Genomic DNA, 24370 nt, shown 5'->3' on the forward strand with positions numbered 1-24370 from the left:
CATTAAGAAAAGCAAGTCCTTTATTTTAAATAATTCATAAGTCACAAAATATTTTCCTCCTCACTTTTATGGGATCGGCATTTTCCTTTTCTAAAACATCTTAAGAGTCTGGATAATCAAAAAATCACTATAGCTAAAGAGAATGCTATGTGTTTTCAAGCCCAATTTCCACCCAAGGTAGAAATCTTTTCTAGGTTATTTCTGGTCAAATGATATCTATCATCTGCTTAAACACCTGAAATGATGGAGAAGTAACGTTCTCTTGAGGGTCTCTATCCATTGTGGGCTCAATCAAGCTACTAGGAATTAAACAGTATTTTCTAGAACAATTATTCTCTCTCCAGATCCCAACAATGATTTAACAATTATACCACCTCCCTTTTTTGTTTGTTTCTCCATGTTTAAATATCTAGCTTCCTTACTCCTAATAGGACATGATTTTTGGAACTACAACCATTCTGGTTACCCTTCTGTGGAAGCAGATAGAATCCTTCTCTTTCATCACTCTCTCTGATAAATGATGGTTTATAGTTGCTACAAATTCTGAGACTATTTTTAAACAGACTAATAGTCTAAATAGTTCATATCCATTATCTCACAATTCATTTACAAATGAGTTCATTCTACAAACTATGTAACACTGTTACTTTCAAACTACTGAGAAGAAAATGTTGATATGCCAGCTCACTCCACTTAAGCTTGCAATTTTGTCACAATCCTATTTTGTATCATGAAACAAAAGTGACTTAAAATATAACAAAACCATAGATTACTCAAGATAGAATGGAATTCAGAAACCATTTAATAAAAGCAACAAAATTTAAGGATGAGAAAACTAATGTAAGATTGCTCATGGCACAGACAGGACCAATCTCCATGGAGATAGGACTGAAAATAAGAAACTGACTTTAAAAGGTACACTTTACATTTCAACCTCCTGGGCTCCTTCTTTCTTACCTTAAAGGAAAATGCATGCCTCTTTTCCCTGTAGAAGGCAATATTTCCTACCACCATGGGTTTATACTCTATCAACTATTTGTAAAATCTTTCCTTAACGCCTTTGTAAAATACTGTACCAATTTATCTTCAATATATGCATAAAAAGTTATCAGGTTAAGAAAAACATTAAAATAACTAAATATTATTTCTAAAATGCCAGTGTTTTCTCAAAGGCAACACTGTTAGTATCTTAGGAGGGACAATCTTTCAGTGTTATGCTCTAAATGACATTTAGCAACGCTGGTTTCCAGGGCACCAAATGACAATACCATCCCCTGGATGTTGACAATAAAAATGCACACTCAAATTTCACATCTGGGGCTTCCCTGGTGGCGCAGTGGTTAAGAATCCACCAGCCAATGCAGGGGACACAGGTTCAAGCCCTGGTCCGGGAAGATCCCACATGCCACGGAGCAACTAAGCCCGTGTGTCACAACTACTGAGCCCGCGTGCTGCAATTACTGAAGCCTGCGCACCTAGAGCTCATGCTCCACAACAAGAGAAGCCACCGCAGTGAGAAGCCCACGCATTGCAACAAAGAGTAGCTCGCCACAACTAGAGGAAGCCCGCACACAGCAACGAAGACCCAATGGAGCCAAAAATAAATAAATAAAATAAATTTATAAAAAAAAAAAAACTTCACACCTGTAAATGCCAGGAATGAGAATTACTAATTTATACAAAAGGAAATTAATAATATGCAAAAATTACCTGAAGCACCAGTTTTAATTGTCGTTTTTCCTTTTTTGCCTTCTTGTTGGTCTTTCAGAGTTTCATAAACTATCTGGATAACTGGAATACTGAAAGCCTAGCAAAGAAACAAGAGTTCTCTATATTAGCATTCAGATATCAGTGACAGTTCAATAATCAATATGAATTACAAAAATCATGCACGTACCTTAAATAATGACACATATTCCTGAGCACTGCTCCAATTTTCCCAAACCCAAAATACCAGTAAGATAACAAGAGTTGACTGAATGAAGGAAATAAGAACCAGCTGATAGCCCAAAACAATAAACAATCGGGACCCATAGAATGAACTAAACTAAAAAGGATAAATATTATTCTGACAAACCGTTTCTCTAGTCTAGGCCAACAGGAGATCAACCTCTATTTGCAACTTCTTTATCACTAGAGCCACTGCATTAAAATTCAGAAGTGAGTATAAATACTAAAGATACTGTAACTCTTTCTCCAAGACCAGTTTTAAACTATATTCTTAAAACCATACTCTTATAAATCTTATTTCAGAATGAGCTGGCAACAAAAATATTGTTCTCTGTGGCAAGCAACCACTTTTTACATTTTGGAAGGAGGATATTTGATTAAATATTTCAAAGTAAAAACCACTGTTCAAAGTTGCTTTAAAAATCAACTCTTACGGGCTTCTCTGGTGGTGCAGTGGTTAAGAATCCGCCTGCCAATGCAGGGGACACAGGTTCAAGCCCTGGTCCAGGAAGATCCCACATGCTGCAGAGCAACTAAGCCCATGCACCACAACTACTGAGCCTGCGCTCTAGAGCCCGCGAGCCACAACTACTGAGCCCGCGTGCCACAACGACTGAAGCCCATGTACCTAGAACCCGTGCTCCACAACAAGAGAAGCCACTGCAATGAGCAGCCCATGCACCACAACAAAGAGTAGCCCCCGTTCACTGCAACTAGAGAAAGCCCACGTGCAGCAACGAAGACCCAACGCGGCCAAAAATAAGTAAATAAAATAAATTCATGAAAAATAAAATCAACTCTTACAAAGTAAGTCAATTTAAGTTTATTACTTACACCAGTTTTTCCACTTCCTGTTTCTGCAGCCTAAATGAAAAAGAAAAAAAAGTTTAACTTGTCAGTTAAGGAAATCAAATTAATGTGATACCATATAGAAATCTTTAACAATTCACAAGCTACCTTTAGTTCCACAGTGTCTCCAGATTATTCAGATTTCCTCATTCAACTTTATTGCCAATCTTGCCATTTCTCTTCCATTCCCTCAAAAATCTGTTCTCCCTTTTATTTTCCCATGGCTACCATTCAAATCTAAACCCTTATTATTCTAACCTAGATTGTTACAAAAGTATCCTAACAGTATCTCATGTCTTAGAGCTACACTACAAGCTGCTACCAAATCAGTCTTCATAAAAACACAATTCTAACCATGCAACGCATCCCTGGTTAAACATTTCCAATGATCCACACTGCCAGCAAACACCCAAATTCTTTAGTATGACACTTAAGAAAGGCTACAGATAATCTGACCCACTGTATACTTCCCATCTTATCTCAAGTTACACTCTCCACCCCAGACACATGTATTTTATGCTACCATTGAAGTGAATTACTCTGGGATCGTATCCTGCATTCTCCTATTCACAGTTTTTGTTGATGTGCTCTCTACCTAGAGAGCATTCCTCCTTTATCTTCCCTTGTCCAAAATCTACTTCTTCCAAGCAGAGTCCTTTATGATTCCTCAAGCAGAAGGGTAACTGGACCCCACCTGAATCTTTTCATACTTTGCACCTCTCAGGCAGGTGTCACATTTTCCCTTGTATGACATTTATCCATGTACATGTCTTACTGTGGTACTGGGTTGAAGCTTCTGAAGGGCAAAGACTGCATTTTATTCACCTTTGTGTTCCCCACAACTTTTACCTAATTACTTCGAATGTAGCATAGGTATCTTAAATGTTTGTGAACAAATAAAATTAATTTGGTGAAAATACCATTTTTAAGCCTATGGAGTTCTTAAAGTGGGTCACAAACAGCCCCAGACTTGTGTTTCCCCAGCTTCCAACCACCTCACCACATTTAAACATACCATAAGGACATCACCTCCTCCTAGGATCAGGGGGATGGACTCAGCCTGGATATCAGTTGGGAGACTAAAAGAATCATATTTTGAAGAATTTTAGTTAGTTAAAAAAAAAAAAAGAATCACCTAAGCTAATTAAGACATGTTAAATTATAAACCTAAAAGAGAATTTTATTTGGTAAACACTACCAATCTTTTTCAGCTAAAAATATATCAACGTTTAGAAAGGAAACTCTATGATTTAAAGAATCACAGGAAAAAACTGAATTTCACTTATCCAACTGGGCCCAAAAATATTTGATAAAAACACTAACCACTATTTAAATTGAAAAACATTGTTGTCACAGGTACATTTAAGCTTTTAAAGATGGAGGTACTTACAGCCAATCCATCTCTTCCACAGCTTGAGCAATTTCAGGCATAACACCCATCTCTGAAAACAAAAATTAATTTTAAAAACTACACATACTAAACTTAAATCATATTGCTCTTAAAATTACTGTTCAATGGGGAAACAGGTTTGAAGCATAGCTCAGTTACATAGTATCTCTTGAGTATAAATTTTGGAGAAAGACTTGAGTTCAAATTCAAGCTCTCACTAGCAATGTGACCTTAGGCAAGCTATAAACCTATTTCTTCACACAAAATGGAGCTAATATTGTTTATGTTGTAGGAATACGGGACGATTACAGATAATCATATGAATGCATCCGGCACATAGTTATCACTTAGTACCTAGTATCCACCAGTGAGTGTTTCCTATGACTGGCGAAAAATCTGCCAGAGTTGGAGAGAAAGTTCTAGACCAGTACCATGGTTGTTTCACCTAGAGATAATGTGGAAATCATGTGCCTTGACTCTTTAAGGACCATGTGAATACCCTCAGCGATCTGAGAAAAATGAATAAGCAAGTAGAGAGAGCCCACATTTATAGGCAGTCATAATCAAAACTCTGATAAACTGAAAAGGGAGGGGCTGCTGGTGAGAACTTGGGTTAACTGGAAATGTCAGCTGAAGAACTACTCTCTTCTTAGTTGTTCACATATTTAAGTAATTTACATCAAAGTGAATCCTAAATGAATAGATTGGGTTATCTCTGATTGGATTTTGAAATTTTATCACTTCTCAAATGAACTGTAGAGGGTACACATGGACTAGTGAGTTGTATTACTTAAATCTCCTTTCCAAATAAGAAGTGATCTTTCTTTTAAGTCTGCATTTTTAAAATGTAGCTTTTATTATTGTTATCTTTACAAAAGTATATATTTCTATTAAAAAATGAACAACACTCAAATATACCCAAGCCCCAGAGATAATCTATTTGGAAATTTTGTATTTCTTGTAATCATTTGTGAAAAGGCATAAAATAAAACTACAATCCACTGCAAGAGTAGCTTTTTCTTTGCATCAGGTGAGAAGACACATACTAGCAATTAACAATAGATACAACACTAACATTTTGTATAGTAAACTAGTTAATATAAACATTGATGACATGGGAAAGTGTAAAAATCTTTTTCAAAAAGGCAGGCTCTCCTACCCCGAAGTCTCTTCAGAAAAATCCACAGATTGAAAATCTATTCGAGATCAAAAGTTGTATATCCAAGCTGACCTTTTTAAAAATTGCCCCCATTAAAGTCTAGGTGTATTCGCTCTCCTACAACGCAAAGTGCTTAAAAAGGGGGAGTGATGGTCTTCAATACTCTGCATACAGAATACTGCAAGCTGAAGCTGCTTGTGAAACTATTCTATTGCAAGCAGCAACCACAGACAGCTTTAGCAAACTCCAGGCAATTTCTTGTTCCATTCTGGTCATGTTTTCTGCAGGTTTGCTTCGAAACCATGTTTTCTTTAAACAGAACACTTTTAACACTCAAAAGAAAAATAGGAATATTCACGCTCTTTAATTCCACTTTTGTCTTTATTTCACATCACAGACTCTTCTAGTCCTTTACTCTAATATTCCTGAAATCTGTGCATGACTCCCAAAGAAGTGAACCTATAAAATGACAACCTGGAACTGCTCTACACACCTTGGCTCTGAAATCTTGTTTGAGGAGAGAGCTGGGGAAACAAAAACAGCTTCCAGGCTGAGCAGATTCCCCCTTGCCTATTATGAAATGCAACTAAAACAATCAGAAATCCTCTCTCACGACTAAAAACTTGGAATTCCTAATGTTCTAATAGGAGAAAAATGAAGAAAGTACAATACTGTTATATCTGAAGTCATCTTAATAGATTAACAATATTTAAACATAGTAGCCCTAATTTGATACATTTATTGCTATATAAATGTACAACGTTTAGTCTATAAGACTTACTGCAACTTGTAAAACTGTGGCTGTATAAAGGAAGGATGATAAAGGAAAAGAGAAAAACAACTGTCGGGTTAGGTAAGCCACCTAAAATTCCTGTTTGGAATAAAGGAGGGTATCATCCACAAGTAAACAACGATTTTCAAAATTTGTGATGGGCTCGTGTGTACGCGGACGAAAATGCTTTCCCTTTAGCTTAGATATTCAACGTTACTGTTGATATAATAGAGCTTAACAACAAATAAGTATCAGGTTTGTGCCTGGAAGTTTTAGTTTTGGAAGGGCCTGAAAACAACTAGATGCACGATGGTCATTTCCAACTGACCCCTCCCCGCGCCCTGCTGCTTCTCGGCCAGGCCAAGCGCCTGTCGGGCGCGGACAGAAAAGGGTTCGTGAGCACCACTGCCACGTCAAAGAGCAAGAGGCCGGGGCTCCGAGAGCGACCGCGGCAACGCCGCCGCATCGCTCTCGCACCCCCGGGTGTCCTGGCAGGACAGCCGAGTGAAGGGAGACTGGAAGGAGAGAAAGAAGAGAGCGAGCACGGGGAGGCCCGGCCCGGCCAGCACCTGGAGGGAAAGCCTCTCCCTGCAACACCGAGGCGCACCGATCGGGCCTGTCGCGCCGCCACTGATCCGCCTGCAGTGCGGGGACCGAGGGGACCGCCTTGGACAGCTCCCTCCTGTCCCGCGCGGCTCCTGTCCCGCGCGGCACCTGTCCGCCCCCGCCCCAAAGGCTCCCCTCCAGCCGGCCCAGGGCCGAGGCGTGCATCGGGCCGCCCGCTCCAGCCCCAGCTCCGCAGACGCACCGGAGAAGGCCGCCATCTTCGCCCCGTCCTCCGCGATTCAGCTCGCGGTCCCTCCCTCCGAAAGGACACGCGGCGCGGTAGCGGCCGGCGCTTCCGGCCCCCGCCCCCGGCCCGCGTGTGCCGCTTTCCAAGTCCCGGCAAGGACCCAGTTCCGAAAGAACTGTTCCGGCCGAAGAAAAGACCCGCCGCGGACCTCACGGCGCGGACCCAGTTCAGCTGCCCCTTGCTTTTCCTAAGTAGCCAGGACCCGTCATCGTCAGACGTACTCAGAGTTACCTTCTATGTAGAGCATGCTATGTGTCATCAGGAGCACTTTTCCACATGCAAGGAAGCAGACGTTACGTGATGAGGGTCACACAGTGGCCCAGGCTGATCTGACAGCAAAACTGTGCCATCTCTGCTGCCTCACTCAGACCCCGCAGCCTCTCCAAGATAAGCAGGGCTTTGTGGTGTGTGAATGACCTGGAGAGAACGTACTGAATTCATCGCCCAGAAAACCAGCGCTAGTGAGCGCCTGGCACCCAACAGTCATTTACTAAATACTTTTGACCGATTTCGGTCTCCCAACCTCCCTTCCCCGGTGTTTGATGGAGTATTGATAATTTCACGTTTATTTGACGTCCTTACAGTTTGACTCTTCTCTTTGCAGAAAGATGGGAAAAGTAAACGAATGTTTAATCCTGCCAACAACTCTGTCCGGTTGTATTAGCATCTTTAGACGAAGATACTAAGTTTCAGGAAAATTAAGTAACTTGTCTAAAGCCATATGGCTACTGAATGGCAGCATGGGATCTGAGCCATATCCGCCTAACTTCAGGGTCCATGCTGTACCTAATGTGTAGCCTGCCCCAGAATGACATGAGAAAAGTCAAACCCTCAGGCAAGATGTTTTAGATGGACTTAGAACTACAACTTCTGGAGCCATACTCCCTGCGTTTGAATTCTAGCCCTGCCATTTGCTAGCTGTGTAACCTTGAACAAGTCTGGGCTTCAGTTTACTCATTTGTGAAATAACCATGAATAATAGTACCTATCTTGAAGGATTGGTATGAGGCTTGAATAAAATAGGTAAAGCACCACGTGCACAGCATGTGGTAACAATATATGTGTTAGCTCTATTATTATACTATTACATGTAATAGGATTCACCTAAAGTTCCAACAAGGACAATACAGTCAGGCCTGCCTGCAGCTTCGCACCTCCAGGGGGCACCATTCACATGATATTCTATATTCTCATTATATTTTGTATAAATTTATACGTGATACCCCCTGAGAGTTAGGCAATGTAGCAGTTCTGAATAGATGCCACGTACGCCATATTTTTCCTCTGTCAAGGGACAAAGCATTTTCCAGGGGACTACTCGGAGGACTTTTGATCTCAGGAGTTTGGGAAGCAGAAGGCATGCTATGAGAAGCTGTGACTAGAAGGCCCCAAGGCAGCAGGGCAGGAAAAGAGCCAGAGGCAAGAGAAGGCGGCTGTAGGAGCAGACCACTTTTCCAACAACTGTGGGGAAACATGTGTGACTTTTTCCACCCAGGGCTAACTGGACCTGTGGAGAGTGGACTTGAAGCTCTCTTCAAAGGGAACGTGCCCAGGACTTCCCTGGTGGTCCAGCGGTTAAGACTCCACACTTCCAATGCAGGGGGCGCAGGTTCGACCCCTGGTCGGGGAACTGAGATCCCACATGCCATGCAGCCAAAAAAAAAAAAAGGGGGGGGAATGTGCCCAAGAAAGCTGCCTGGAGAAGTTAAATGATGCAGCAGACAGACCCCCAAAGGACCCTGTTTTATTCATACCTTTTAACCAGAGGACAGAAATCACCTGCTTCGTGGAAGTTGCATTTGGAGGATACCAGCAGAAGAATCTCCAAGAAACCAACAAAAAGTACCCCTGAGCTAAAAAAAAGTCGACCTTGGGCATTATTGAGCCAGAGAGCGCCAGATTCAGATCACAAAGGCACCAGCCAAATAAAGGTGGGTCTCCTCCCTGCCCAGATTTTACCGCTCCCCAAGGGTCAGAAACAACAGCTAATGGTAGAGGGGAGAGCAGGAAAGAGATTGACTGCATCCTTCATCACATTGATAAACTGGGGAGGGAGGAAGCTGTCATTTTGGCTAAAATTGTGAGTTATGATCATGACACTGGACCCAATAGTTTAATTACAGAAATGAGACTATAATTGTGATGAAAATAGCCAAGCAATATTTCGTTATCTGGGAGTGACCAGAAAAACTCTGGAAGATGCTGGAGATTCCATCTAGGTCAGAGGAAGAAATAGTCTCTAGAGAGGGTTTCAAGGTAACAGATAATGTTTTCTGCTCATTCCCTATCAAGTTTAGCTTATTTAGTAAATATAATATGAGAGAGATATAATAATACCTTCAATAATGTGAATTGGGATATAATGTGATTGGCTCCCCTCTTTGGCAGGTAGGACAAGGCCAGGCAAAGAAGTGGCAGGCAACCCCTTCATCCAACCAAGAGATAAATGATGGGTGTCTCCAGTCCAGTATCCTGCTGGTCCACTCTGCCCAAAACAGGCTGATTAAATGGGCACATACTATCAGGGAGACAGTCCTGGAATCCTTGCCTGGCTACAGAAACCCACCTACATAAATCATTAGGTAGGAAGACAACCACCACTAGGTGGCGCCAAACTGCAGTTGATCCCGGTAAAGGTTGAAAGGGACGTAAAACTCCCAGCTGGGACTTTTCCCTGGACATTTATTTCTATAACCTCACAATAACCCAGCATCTTATTGGGTTGGGTAATTGGACCTTTTGGACCCATAGCCAATCACATATGGTGGAATTTTGCTGTATTATCCATACACCCAGAGAGATTGTGTTATGTATTGAATTTTCAAGTAAGCTGTACTATAGGCCACTGCAGACCAGATGGATTTGCAGCTACAAAGTCAGGCCTACGAAACAGGTCCTTGAGATACCCAGGCCCTTGAGAGTATAGAGAGGATTTCCTTAAAGAAAGAAAAAGAAAAAGAAAGATCTGACTGGCAGATACTGTTTGTGCTCTGCAATATGGACATGGTACCTGAAAAGGCAGTGATGAGCCTTGAAGATGAAAGCTTCATGCTAAACCTATTGAAGCAGAAAATAGGAGGAGCTTGGATCCTTGATGATGGTGGTGAGCTACCAGCCCAGGTCTGTCTGCCTCAAGACCTCTTGTGGCTGGAGAATGCATTACGTAGTTGAGCCACTGTTAGTTCTCTCTGGCTTGCCACCCAACACATACCTAACAGGTACAGAAAAGAAAAGAGATGAGACATTCATCAGTATAGATTTTGTGTAATGAATCACTCAGAAAATTTTTTCATATGTTCTGGAATAGAGCAATAAGAAACCTATCGTGGCTCCAAGATGGAGGCGACTTTGGCTTGAGTCATGAAGGCACCATCAGAAACAACCCTTGAGGAATTCTCTGGCGGTCCAGTGGTTAGGACTCCATGCTGCCACTGCAGGGGGCACAGATTCGATCCCTGGGCAGGGAACTAAGATCCCACATGCCGAGTGGCATGGCCAAAAAAAAAAAAAAAAAAAAAATCACTTGAATTTTAAAAAAAACAGCCCTTGGATATATGGTCATTTCCTCACAACCAAAAATGAAGATGAAATGTGCCATACGTAATGGAGGACGTGAGCCTGAACCCAGCCTAGGGAATATAATTCAAATCAGGTTGTTTACTTTGTCCTTTCACTGGCACCCAACCACACTCCCCAGTCCCTGTCCTGGCTCCTTCTGGGCCCTCGTTCCTAGCTCCTAAGGATCCAGCCACCACCAAGAGGGAAGCAGCAAGAGAGAGTAGTTTTAATGTAAAAGAAGTCAATTAGAAAATGCAATATCTTCATTACGTAGCCTCCCCCCGCCAAATCCTTCCTCACAATACATAATACAAACCCACTCACCATGCCACACAGGTAACTGCAACTCCTCCCTCCTCAAAGATTCCCCAGGAAGTTTGCCCTCAGATCTATGTCTTAGGAGAACAGAGAACTTGGCATCACCTACTCTGGATCTTGAATCTTGCTGTGAGCGGACGTGGCCAACCTTCCATCAGGACACCCGCTCCACTTTGATACGGCTCTTGGTGGGTAAGACTCCTGATTCCATCTTCCTCAGGATGGCACACACCAGACCCTCCAAGTCTAGCCTCCTGCTTCCTGCCAGCATGTACCCTTGGGGTCATTTTACCCTCCAGCATGTCAAACTATATAGAATTCCTTGGGGATTCCCTGGCAGCCGAGCGGTTAGGACTCCGTGCTTCCGCTGCAGGGGGCACGTGTTCGGTCCCTGGTTGGGGCTGCTGTGCAGCACGGCCAAATAAAAAAAAGAATATTAGAATTCCTCGCGTACGGCAGGTTGCCTCTCACCGCTGTGTATTTCCAATGCTGTTTCCTCTCCCCAGAATAGCCTTCCCCTGTTAGTTTCACTTACCTATTGCTGAGTAATACCCCCAACTGAATGCAACGACCAATTTATTGGTCATGATTCTGTGAGCCTGGAATGTGGGCAGGGCTTACCTGGCTGCTTCTTCAGTTCCACACAGCATGGCCTGGGGTCATTCACTCGGCTGCATTCAGCTGGTGGGCTGGACTGGGAGGTCTGAAAAGACTTCACGCTCCTGGGTGGTGCTGTAGGGCTCCCGGACACAGTCTTGCTCTCTCCACATGGCCACCTTGGACCTTCTCACAGCAGGATTAATCCCAGGGAAGACAGACTTCCTACATGGTAGCTGGGTTTCAAGAGGATAGGGCCCCAAAGTAGAAAGCTGAGGCTGCATATCTCGAGTCAGCTGTGGAAGTAGCCCAGTGTCACTTCTGCCAGAATCTATTGGTCAACACAAGTCACATGATCAGCACAGCCCAGATTCATGAGGAGCGGAAATAGGCTCTACCTCTTGATGCAAGGAATGGCAAAGAGTGTGCTGCCATCTGTAGTATACCACGCCTCTCTTCTTGGCAAACTCCTAATTATTATTCAGATTCAGCTAAGCTAGCAACTTGCAGCAAATCTTGCTTAACGCCAATCCCCAGCTAACAGATACTGCTAGTTTGCCCCAATGTTTATTTCTCTTTTTCCTTAAATTTCTGACTTTAAGCCAGATGTATGGCTTCCCAGAATAAAGACTCCACTTCCTAACCCCCCGGTAGCGGGGCCGTATGCCTGTGTTCTGGCCAGTGGCATATAAACAGAAGTGCCCTTAATGGAGTTGGTGCATCCTTCTTGCTCTTGCTTCTTCCTCTTGTTGGAATAGGGATGCAATGGCTGGGGTTTGAGCAGCCATATTGGACCATGAGAAGAAAGCCATGTACTGAGGATGGCAGAACAATAAGAGAGAAGTAGCTTGAGTCCCTGGCACCAAGGAACACCGTACCAGCCAGAACTGTGACTCTAGATTTATTATCACTCACACTTCTGTGGAGCAGGAATTCAGGAGCAGCTTGGCTGGGCATGTCCACTCAGAGCCATTCTTGCTGCTGTAGTCAAGCTGCTAGCCAGGTTTGCAATCATCTGAAGTCTAGGGGCAGGGGCGGGATGGGAGTGGGGAAAGATCAGCTTGTAAAGGTCATTGGCTCTTATGACTGCGTGGTAATTAGCAGGAGGCCTCTGTCCTCCACTTGGACCTCTTCCAGGGCAGCTTGAACGTTCTCATGAGATGGTTGCTGGCACCCCCTATACCACCCCCCTCTGCCACCGAAACCAGCGATCCTAGTAAACAAAGCAGAGCCAGTGATATCTTTTACAGTCTAGCCATCAAAGTCACACTGCCACTTCTGCCATATCTCATTGGTCACAGAGGGCTGTTCACAGGCATGAGACACACACAAAGGCATGAGGACCAGTGGATGAGGATAATTTAGGGACCAGCTTAGAGGTTGCCTTCCACACCCTCCCCCCGCTTCCCTAACAGACCCCTTATTTGTTCAAGTAGCAGGTGGCAATCCCTCAACAACAGGAAAAAGCCTGTTCATCCTCTGGGGTAAATCATGTTCCTTCCGGACCAGCCATTGTTGTCATTAATTTGTTGGCTTAGTCTACCCTGTTTTTCACAGTTTACCTGACTCAGAAAACAGTTTGGAGACATCGAAGGCTCCTGTTTAAACATCCCCTTTTTTCCCTCTGAATTTCCTACAGCTTCTGAGCTGAGCAACAATCATTGAATTTTATGCTTTTGTCAAAATAAGATGTCAGAAACGCGTCCAGATCTATTAGAATGCAACATCATTCTCGCTGCCCCAGTGTTCACCTTATGGTACAGGGACCAGAGAGAGCCCAGCAAATGGACATAAATCCAGAGATCTATAATTCTCCATCCCCTGAAGAAGTGGCCATAAAGTCCGTCACTCCAGATATATGGGAAGCAGAAGACAAAGCACAACTCAGATGAGTTTCAGAGGGACTGTAAAACAGAAAAAGAGATCTTACTAACTGTGTCGGTCTCGTTATAAGCAAGCCAGGCGGGGACAGGATTTACGGCTGGGTGCTGACCGGCGGGCAGGCGTGAACGTCACTCCGACCCCCCTGCCCGCCATCTCCCGTGCTCATCAGCTCCTGCCAGCGACGCCGATGGCTCGTGGGGAAATGGCTCCACACTTAGAGTCTGAGCAGGAGAACACGGCCTGGAGGTTGTGGGTGTTGAAGAACAGACTCTGCACCAGACAGATGTCCTGAATCCAGCTGCCCAGAATCTGCTGGGACCCTTGAGTTCCATTACCTGCAAAAGAGACACATTTTGCATCTGCACCCAGGGTACAGGCTTGCTTTCTCAGCCCCTCTCCCCGGGTCCTTGTTTTACTGCACTTCCTTCCTATCTGTGAAACTGATCACTTGTTAACAAGGTCTGTGATTTTTTTTTTTTTTTACTTTTTTTGGCCACACCACGCGGCTTGTCAGATTTTAGTTCCCCGACCAGGGATCGAACCTGGGCCCTCAGCAGTGAGAATGAGGAGTCCTAGCCACTGGATCACCAGGGAAATCCCCGAGGTCTGTGAATTTTATCTGAAGCAGACTGAAACAAGACCACCTGCTATATTTAAAGAAGGAGGGGGTTGATAAAAAGGATGGTCAAGAATTCTTCAAAATGATTTATTCATATTGACAGACCCAGGGAGAAGATAAATCCATCTTCCTGTGGAATTCAATGTTCCACAGGGCCAAACGGAAGACTTTGGTTTGGAGTTCTGGTTTTGTGTTTCTGTTTGTTTGTTCTTAATAGCTGAAACAATCAGTCATTCATTATCATAAGCCTGACATTTTTTTCAGCTGCCTTCATAATAGAATTATGAAGTTCAAATAACAATTATGCAATTGCCAGGGAAAATCCAAAGATCTATTTTCCGAGACAAATATAGGTTCTATATATTTGTTACTCCAGTGGGCAAAGTCCATGTTGATGGGAAGGAGACATTCCGGGCAAAATCCATTCTCCAAATCTTCACAGTTAATGACAGCTTTGCTGTTCTTATTCCAGGTACATCAGGCATATAGCTAAATGATTGATAGATTATGGATAGATAGGACAGCATCCAAAGTGTATTGAAAATAGCTCATATTTGAGAGAGATTATCTAACAGGCTATTTAATTGCTCTGAGGCATATACTTTGAGTTCCTTTTGTTGCAGCTCTGTATCCTTTTGTGAAGTCATAACAGAAAAAAGAGGGCAATCAGAAAAATTATTTGCTCCAATTTTTTGCATTTTACAAAACTACATTTGAAAAGAATATCCTCTTTGATTTTCAGGTTCTCTTATACAAAGACCTATAGGAAAAATTTCAATTTGAGTTTATTTAGCCTAGATTAAAAAGAAAACATGCACAGAGCATATGTGACACATTTGCTCTCCCCAATCCCTTCTACCTGCTCAGAACCCTTAGAAAGAAATTCACAGTCTGGGTAGAAAGCAGTTTCCTTTAGGAAATCAATACCATCCATTTTCCTTCAATCTCTGTACGGTCTCTGTTATATTATGATCCCAATTTGCCATGTTTTGTGTTATAGCCACTCATATAGATCTTCTTAAATCCTTTCAGATATAGCTCATAAGCAACATGAAAGCAAACGCTGTGATCTCCTAATCCCCTAATGTAGCACCTAGTACAAAGAGGGATTCTGTAAATATTTACTGAATAAATTAATAAAAGATATCAACATAAAAACAAAAAAAGAATTCTTCAAAATGCCTGGAGAAAATCCTGAATATGGCAGAAATTTATTCTGCCTGGTCATATAGTTTCCCCTGATGTTACAATAGCAAGACTGGGGATTCGTAAAGGCTGCTTCAAGTGTCTCTCTGAATAGTGATGTTCCAGTTACTATGACTGCATAAAAAACTACCCCAAAATGTAGTGGCATAAAAGCTTCATTTATTATGCTCGTAGATTCTGGGAGTGAGGACCCTGCACAGGGCACAGCAGGAAGGGCTTATCTCTGTTCCTCAGTAACTAGCACCCCGGCTGAAAGACTTGAAGGCTAGAGGTTAGAATCATTTGAAGGTTCCTTCACTCACGTGACACACTGATGCTCATGACATAGAAACCCTAGCTGGGGCTGCTGGCCAGCTGTGGCCTCTCCATGTGGCTTGGGCTTTCTCACAACATGGTGGTTGTATTCCAAAAGGAGCATCCCAAGGACCCTGTGGTCTTTAATGACCAAGCTTCAGAGGTCAAGCAGTGTCACTTCCTCCTCTTTCTACTAATTGAGGCAGTTACAAAGGTCTGCTAGGTTAAAGGGGATCATAGATTCCACCATTTAAAGGGGGGAATGTCAACATTTCATTGTAAGAAAAGCACGTGGAACAGGGTATAAATTGGTGTGGCCATGTATTACAGTTCTCCAGAGAAACAAAACCAATAGGATGTGTATATGTAGAGAAAGAGATTTAAGAAATTGGCTCATGCCATTATGCAGGTTGACAAGGTCAAAATCTACAGGGTGGGCTGTCAGCCTGGAGAACCAGGAGTTGCTGATAATGCAGTTCAAATCCAAAGGCTGTCTGCTGGCAGTTTCCTCTTGCTTGGTGGAGGTCAGCCTTTTGTTCTATCAAGGCCTTCAACTGATTGGATGAGGCCCAACTTTACCCAGACAAGTTAACACATAAAATTAACCATCACAAGTCCACCCCTTGTCAACTTGGCATCTCCTTAAACCACCCTTAATCTCAACATAAAGATAATAACGAGGTCATACTTCTACCTAACATGATACAACTATCCTGTGTACGACTGAAAACTCACTAACCCTTTCTGCAGAGGAGGATGCAACATCCTTACATGCTGTTTACTCTTGTTGATATCTTGTAACATGAATACCATGATGTAAGGTTATCAATACTTAAATACTATGACATAAAATAAATACATCTTATGTTGCACGATAAAGGGATTTTAAAAAGGGCAGGAAATGAAGCTATTTGTCGTGTGTGTGTAAATATATACATATGTGTATGGATATGAATCACACGTTCATAACAAAATAAGGAAGAAACACTCATGACAATTGTAGTCCACATTTCTGAAACTGGTCATGTGGCGGTAGCTGATATTTGTAATTACCTTCTTCCACTACCCATTTCATATCCCCTTGCCCTTGGGCCTCATGCCTTCATTATCACAATATCCCACTGATTAGAGACCAACCCTATTCCACGTGGAGGGAAATACACAAGGCATGAATGCAAGGAGGCTGGGATCACTGGAGGACAATTTTGGGGATGGGCTTCCACACCTGGAAATAACAAATACTTCTCCATTTTTCAGATGTCAAGTTCAAGTCATAAAATGGATAGAAATAAGGCGAAAGTGTCCGGACCTGGACTAGATCAGGGAGGACTGTGTATGTCAGATTAAGAAGATTGGTTTCATCTGGTAGATGTGTGGCTTTCAACCTCAGTGTGCCCTCACCTGGAGGACTTGTCAAAATGAAGCTGTGAGGCCCTCCCCAGAGTTTCCGATTCAGTAGGTCTGGGGTTAAACCTATCGTTTGCTTTTCTCACAAGTTTCCAGGCGATGCTATGCTGCTGATCGGGGGACTACAGTCTGAGAACCTCTGTTGTGGGTAAAGCAGATTTTAAGCAAGACAGTGATGTGACCAGATTTTTATTTTATTTTATGTAACTCTTTCTGGTGATTTTGTGAAGCATAGATTTGTGTAGGCCCCATAACAGGCTTTCAGCCAAACACATAACATATAACTGAAACTTGAACTAGGACAAAGAATGTCTGACTGGAAATGACAGGTAAGAGAAATATCATTAAATGTCCCGGTTTGATGGCTCTTTGGATTTGATTGGGGTGGGGGGAGGAGGGAAGAGTGGAAATGGAGTAGACGAGAGAGGAAAAAAGGCCTTAGTACAACTCCCAAGTTTCTAGTATGGATAAATGGGTGATGGCATTAGCATCAATTGAGAAAAAAAGATGAAAGGAGGGGGCAGCAGGTTGGCAGGTGGTGGATATGCTGAATGGAGTTGGAAGGAAGGACTTCTACCGGAGGAGCCAGCAAGTACGTGGTTATATGAGTCTGAAGCCTGGAGGTAGAGACACGGATTTGAGGATCATCAGGAAATAGGTAGTGAGCCTGGGAATTGATGAGCTCCCCCAGAAAGTGGAGCAGGGAGCTAGGAGTGAGCCCTAGAGGGGCGCTTCTCCCCTCTACCGTACATAGAAATCACCTGGGGATTCTGTTAAACTACAGACTCTGATGCAGCTGGTCTGGGGCGGGGCTTGAGATTCTGCATCTCTAACAAGCTCCCAGGGATGCCAAAGGTGCTGGTCTGAGCACCATTCCTGTAGTAACAGGGCTCTAGAGAACCCCAGCACGAGAGGGGCCAGAGCAGTGCAGAGAACTGGGAGAAAACTCTGAAGGAGATACGAAGTCAGAGAAGTATGAAGACAATTCAAAGAGTGCGTTGTCACAGAAACACACTCTATTGTATTAAGAGAATAGACCTTCCAGGAGTTTACACAATTCTTAGTGTTAAATGTGTAGGGGAGGAAAAGTATCTGTTCCCTCTACCCATCTGAGGTTCATTGGCTGGGGCTCTGTCAATAAGACTGACAAAAGGCAAATTAACAACAGAAAAGCAACAACATTTATTAACACGTGCATCCCACACACAAGTGAGAGAACTCAGAGAAAACTCAAAGGGATGGTTAGAACTTGGGTTTATATAGCATCTTAACCAAAGGGCAATACATTTTTAGAATAGTGACAAGAAAGAAAAAGGACTTTAAATTTCTAGGGGTGTGAATTGTAGGAAGGTAAATACGTGGGAGAACTAATGGAAGGTAAGGGCTAGTCAGCAATGTTTGTTGTGTAGATCCCTCTGGTGCTCTCTCCGGGCTGATAAGGGTCTAGAGTTGTCTCTGGTTATTAACTTCTGTTCTTCCTAGTAGAGAGGAGAAGGGGTCCCTTTTGAAAATGTGTGTCCTGCTGTTGGGCAAATAAGGGAGGGCAGGGAGCTTCTCTTGTATCTGCTTCTCCTCAATTGCCTTCAGCTCAAAATAATCCTTATGCCAAAGTGGCATACTTTGGGGTGGCATATTCTGGTCCCCTGTGAATATTTGGACAGTTTAGAAGAGGGTGGAATTAGAAGCCAATTTGCAGTAGGTTAGGGGCTACATGGGAAGTGAGTACTTGCTATGAGCATAGACCGCTATTGTGAGAGGTTGGGATGAAGTGAAGTTGGGTGACAATTAGGAATGGATGTGGAGTGAAGAAACGGCTTTATGTTTTAATCCTAATCGTAGAAGAAACCCGGGTGGTTACAGGCTGAGGGTGTGTAGCCAGTAAAGAGGAGAACGTGGAAAGATGGGGATGCCCCCAAATTAAGCCCAGCTTCAGAGAAAGAAGAAGGAATTACGATGGATAAAGGGAATGGTTTTGATCAGGAGAAAGAGAGAAGCCTCATCTCTTTGCCATGGGTATTAGCCCCACAGACCTGGAAGTCTGCAGTGACAGTGGTGTCCAGATGTGTACCTTGATTAATCTCACCGTCCAACATCCAGTTCTAGACAAAGAGAGACTTGCCCATGGGTCAGAGTTCAAGGATGATCAAGCCCTCGGGCCTGGCTTCCATTACTTCTTATCTACAGTAAAGTTTGAGGATCCCTGGTTTAAACGATACAGTATGAATATGCTTGCTATAAAGTTTTCTCCAAACAAGTGGTGATCTGGGCATAGCACATATGCTCTGTCGACTGGGAAAAAAAAAGCACAAACAAAAAGTTGAGTATTATGTTTTATTCGGCAGACTTGCTGAGGACTTAAGCCCAGGAGACAGCCTCTCAGATTGCTCTGAGGGATGGCTCTGAAGAGATAAGGGAGAATCCAGAATACATAGGAGTTTTTGCAATGAAAACCAGGTAGTCAGAACATCAAAAATTACTGTTAATTAAGAAAAAACAAATGTCTCAAGTTAATGAATTTAGTGCTTTTCTGTATATGGAAGATGCAAGAGTCTGGGCTCACTGAAATCATTCCTTTGATCTGCACCTTAACTATCTAGGACCAGTGTCCTGTTGTTTTCCATCCTGAATCTTCTCAGGGTGCACAGTCAGAGGCAGCTGCAGTGGCTGATGGCTTGATGGCCGCAATATCCTTTGTTTACTGATATGGCAGGTGACATTCTTTGTCTACAGTTGTCTGTTTCAGCCTCTTTATGTTGAGGCATAAACATGATATTAACATCCAAAGAAAAAAAATGTCAAGAGAAGATGACTCATGTTTTGAACACAGAGTCCCAGGATTGCAGCCTCAGAGGGCTTTCAGGAGGTTGGGCTGCTGCCGGAGGGGGATGTGGAGCTTCTATGCTCCTCCATGTGGCCCCTCTGTCGCTTGCTGTCTTCTCTGGGGCTTCTCCTCTGGGCCTCTCTCTGTAGTAGGGTGGCCTGGCCTTCATGGCGGCTCAGGAATCCAAGAGGGAGGAGAGGGAAGCTGCTAGACCTTCTTAAAGTCTGGACTCAGATGCAAGAGGAACCACTCACAGGCTCAGCATAGACTCAGAGGGAGGGGACTTTGCCCTATCAAAACTCATGATTGATTCCTCATCAGCTTCATTGAATCCTTGTTCTCTCGGTTAATATTTCCATTGTAGGTTTCCATCGCAGGCAACTCGAGGATAAACTGAAGGACTTGACCATAATTTCGCTACAACCGTAGTAAAAGAAAAAAAGAAGAAATCATAGCTCATAAGCGGTTTATTTATTGAGAGAAATTTTCCTTGAGCCTGTATTATTTGCTGGAGAAAAGAAATGATTTCTTAAAGTTACAATCTCTCTTTTAAGCAAAAAGGGTTCATCTGTAACAGTTACAACATAACCATGAGTAACTCATGCAGTCAATAAAAATGTATTCAGAGCCTTCCTTCAAGCTGGGTTTGCAGCTGGATTAAAAAGCCATTGTCCCTGTCCTCAAAGAATTACAGCATTTTGGTATCATAGTTGCCTTTTGAATTTTTGAATTATCGGTGTTATTTGAGACTCCCTAGGTGTCCACAGTCTGTGGTCATGAATGGTAGTCATCAATGGAACATGAAATGCTGTAATTTCACTGGTTTTGTTCCTGGTGGGTGACACGGAACCCTTCGTCATTTGTAAGATCCCCTACCAAATACTTCCAGGGAGACCCAGAGGCGTCTTAACCATGTGGGCAAATGAGTCCATTCCTTTTGGATACTGCCAGTCACCTCCCCCTAGAGCCATTGTTGATCTGCTGTCTGTGGTCTGTGTGCCTGTGAGCTGCGTAGTTGTTTTTGGCAAAGCTGGGGAGAATGCCTTCCCCTTTGTGTTTCCCTCTGTGAGGTTCAGAGTGTTTTATTTCAGGCAAATGAACAAACACCAAGAGTGCTTGCTAAAATACAAAAACGCCAAGAGTGCTTGCTAAACACCAAGAGTGCTTGCTAAAATATAAAAACAAATACTTAACTTTTAAAATGAATGGATGAGTTTGTCAGAAAGTAAAGGAAACCCAGAGTCCTGGCAATAGGCAGGAGAATACATGGAAGAAGCAAGCAGTGAAGTCGCCGGGTGCTTTAGGGACGCATTAGGGATGGAGCTCTGATTTCAGGGCTGACATTAGAGGTGGGTGGGATGGGATAGGGGGCAGGGATTAAAGTCTTGGGCCTGTGAAAGGAGGGAAGTTGGATCACTGATCCCCTTGCATAAAAGTAGGATCCATGAAGAGCTACACAATTAAAAATACATCTCATAAAACGCAGTCCGACAGCAGATAAACTTGTCTGTGCAGCCTGGAATATGAGTGGATATAAAGGTCTCTTTTGAGAATTTGTGACCACAGCCTGACCCTCTTGTAAGTCTGGGGGCTAAATTCACATTATTTGTAATATCTGAAATATAGATTCTTAAACTGGACCCAAGTCTCGCAGGTGCCTTTGCAAAAGTGAAGGCAAGTCTTCCCAGGGGGAAGGCACCCTCTAACCCAGGCCTCAAAAAATGCTCACAGATTGTATTCCAAAGCACATGAGTGAACAATCTCTCTCACACACACACACACACACACACACACACACACACACTACGTAAGGAAATAAGCCACCATGAGCAAGACTCAGCAGGAAAAGAAAATCCTTAAAGGCTTCAGGTGTTAGAAATATCAGGTAGAGAATATGAATTACGTTTGATGTATTTCTAAAAGTAGGAATTGAAACATAAGTAAGAAATAATCAACTAACAAAATGACCGGCCTACTTGAATTTTAAAAAGAACTTCTAGAAATAAGATATATAATTGATTATGAAAACCTTAGTGGAAAGATTAAATATAGACTAAACAGAGAAGTGAACAAGCAAACTGAGAGAGATGAAGAAATGATACTGAATACACAACAGAAACACCCACAAAAATGTAAAGTGCAACATACGTCTAAAGAGAATGGTGTCCAGGCAATATTTGTAGAGGTAATGACCGATTAAAGGAGCAGGGAAGAAATTATATTCCAAACTTCTGAAATTACTCTTTATGAGACAAGGCGAGGTTGGAAGAGAGTATTGTGTGTGTGTGTGAAGTGCGTTTGGATGTGTATGTGAGTGTGTGGTTTTGTGTTAGCTTAATGATTATTGTACCATCTTATTCCAATGGGAGAATTTTCTCTTTATCCTCGTTTGTGTTTGCTTATTTACTCTGTCCTTTCCTGTCTCAAATGGATAGTTTTCTTTATTTTTAAAATTCTATTCTATGGTTTGGAAGCTATGTGTTGTGTTTCTTTCTTTCAAAGAAAATATATAATTAACAGTATATTTTTCTATCAAAATTTGCAGTTATTTAGAATCTCCGTCCCGCTCCCAAATCAGAAAGGACTTTATCACACTATTTATTGGACTCTCTCTCCCATATCCCTTGATCGTGCTATCGAAAATTATAGATTTATATTTTTTCCTAAAATTTTATTATGAAAGTTTTCACATATAGCAAATTTGAAAGAATTTTACAGTGGACACTCATGTACCCACCACTGAGATTCTATTATTCGTATTTTTCCACACTTGTTTTATGACGTCTCTTTCCATTTATTCATCCGATCTATCCATTAATTCATCTTACTTTTTGATGCTTCCAAGCACATTACAGATCATTTACCTTTGTTTTTAAACCAAACAAAAGAGCTATTCTTAGTAATAAGTCAATGGTTGATTAATTTACCTTTTTTTTTTACTAATTTTTTTGCTCACTTCTTACACTTGCTGCTCATTTTTGCATTTGTCACTGCATATGCCTCTGGTGAGGCTATTCCCCAGTTTGTTGTTCCATATGATTTCTGAGTGAGGAAAATGGGGGAAAGGGGCCTGTGTGAATTGGACAGTGAATTAGAGTAAATGAACTTTAAGCAAGGGGCTGGTGGTTTCTTCTTAGCTAATACCATGCTTGAACTTTATGACGTCTATTTGCCTGCCAAGAGATATTATGGCAGTCTTAGAATATTTATAGAAGGATTGACTGGGATTCTTCAGGCTTTCTGGAGGAAATAGAATGTCTTGGGTTGCTCTGCAAAGTATTTTCTTATTATGATGAAAATTCATTCTCTTCATAAAGAGCTACCATTCAATACATAGTTTACCATTCAATCAAGTACAGATGTATGACATCTATAACAGGCAGCATTTAAATGTCCAAATTCAATTTTGCTATGCAATTTCAAATTTAAATGGAAGCAACTTCATATGATGAACTAATCTCAGAGGTCTCTAATAGGCAGAAGTGTAAAGGGTTAAATGCAGAATCATTAATGGCTTCTGGCTTCATGGGCTTTTTAGCTGATGGGAGTTAACCTGCTAAGCTCCTACTGAACCTATCACTTAATGATAGCTCTACTTGGAAGAATTAAGAGGATAAAAATGATTCTTTTATGTGAGATGTTGATAAGTAATTTTTGTCTGGTTCTAAGGTAGAAATGTCTATGGCCATCAGCAAAGGGGAGGAGAATTATATTTTCGTTCAGTTGAGGCATACTCAATACGCTGTGAGGATAGGAAGAAACGGGGACATTTTCTGTCTTTTTTTTCCTTACTCTCATCAGAGGCTTATACAAACATCAGTTACTTCTCTTTAAAAGGGATATATCACAATACCTTCTCTATTAATAATTTGAACATTAGACAAAACAGTGTTTCGATTCTGGATCCACTATGACCTGTGTGTAACCTTGTTTGGGTGACAATGACTCAGAGCCTGAGTTTCCTCATTTGTACGGATACTAACCCTTTCCTTGCAGTGAAAATGTATGACAAAGTACCTGGCACAGTGCTTGGAGCCAATATTGTAGCCATTATTATTATTATTATTATTATTACGCCTATTTTGGAATCGTCTCAATTTTTATTTCAGTCTTATTTCCTTAAGTAGCTCACAGAGTTACCATTTGTTTTGGTTATTTGGAAAACATAATTTTTCCTTTTAGAATGACTTATTCATGATTTAAAATATCTTTAAACCAGACTGGGACCTTCAGCTAAATTAAGAAGTTGGTTAGATGACCACGGTAATACATGGCAACCAAACTCTTATCTGTGACATACTTAATCCCCCCCACCGCTGACAGAACAGGTTGGTAGTACTCCCATCCCACATGTTGGAACTTCTGGTTATCCAAGACAGTTCATTTCCACTTTCCACCGTCTAAATGCTCCCTGTGATGTGCTGTGGTGTGAAGGAAGGAGTGCATGACCAAGACTTGGAGAACTGTGTTTGAATTTTGGCTCTGTTGTGACCTTGAAGTTCTCTGAGTTTTCGTTCCCTTACCTGTGAAATGGGGATCTGAATCTCACCCCAGAGCTTCTGTTTGTTCACATCAGCAGTGGCTGTAAGGATGAAAGGGCTCTGTAAGCCATGAATACTCTCAGTGTATTAATTAATAATACTGTCAATGTATTATTAACTAATAACTCAACTCGGAAGCAACATTGCAGACA

General features: G+C 42.3%; 1 protein-coding gene across 1 annotated transcript in view; it reads right to left on the minus strand.

Annotated features, from left to right (window-relative positions):
* Nucleotides 1-7066, minus strand: part of DDX1 (DEAD-box helicase 1) — a 33848-nt gene extending 26782 nt beyond the window's left edge. Inside the window, exons 1-5 of the mRNA XM_082357447.1 lie at nt 6929-7066; nt 4190-4241; nt 3815-3878; nt 2785-2814; nt 1711-1807 (exon numbers count right to left, since the gene is read on the minus strand). Of these exons, the coding sequence (XP_082213573.1) occupies nt 1711-1807; nt 2785-2814; nt 3815-3878; nt 4190-4241; nt 6929-6944 (259 nt within the window). The 5' untranslated portion in view covers nt 6945-7066. The remainder of the gene's footprint in view (nt 1-1710; nt 1808-2784; nt 2815-3814; nt 3879-4189; nt 4242-6928) is intronic.
* Between the last annotated feature and the right edge of the window lie 17304 nt (nt 7067-24370).

The sequence above is a fragment of the Balaenoptera borealis genome (genome assembly GCF_965194805.1).
Source record: "Balaenoptera borealis genome assembly, chromosome: 15".
In the NCBI taxonomy this organism is placed as follows: domain Eukaryota; kingdom Metazoa; phylum Chordata; class Mammalia; order Artiodactyla; family Balaenopteridae; genus Balaenoptera; species Balaenoptera borealis.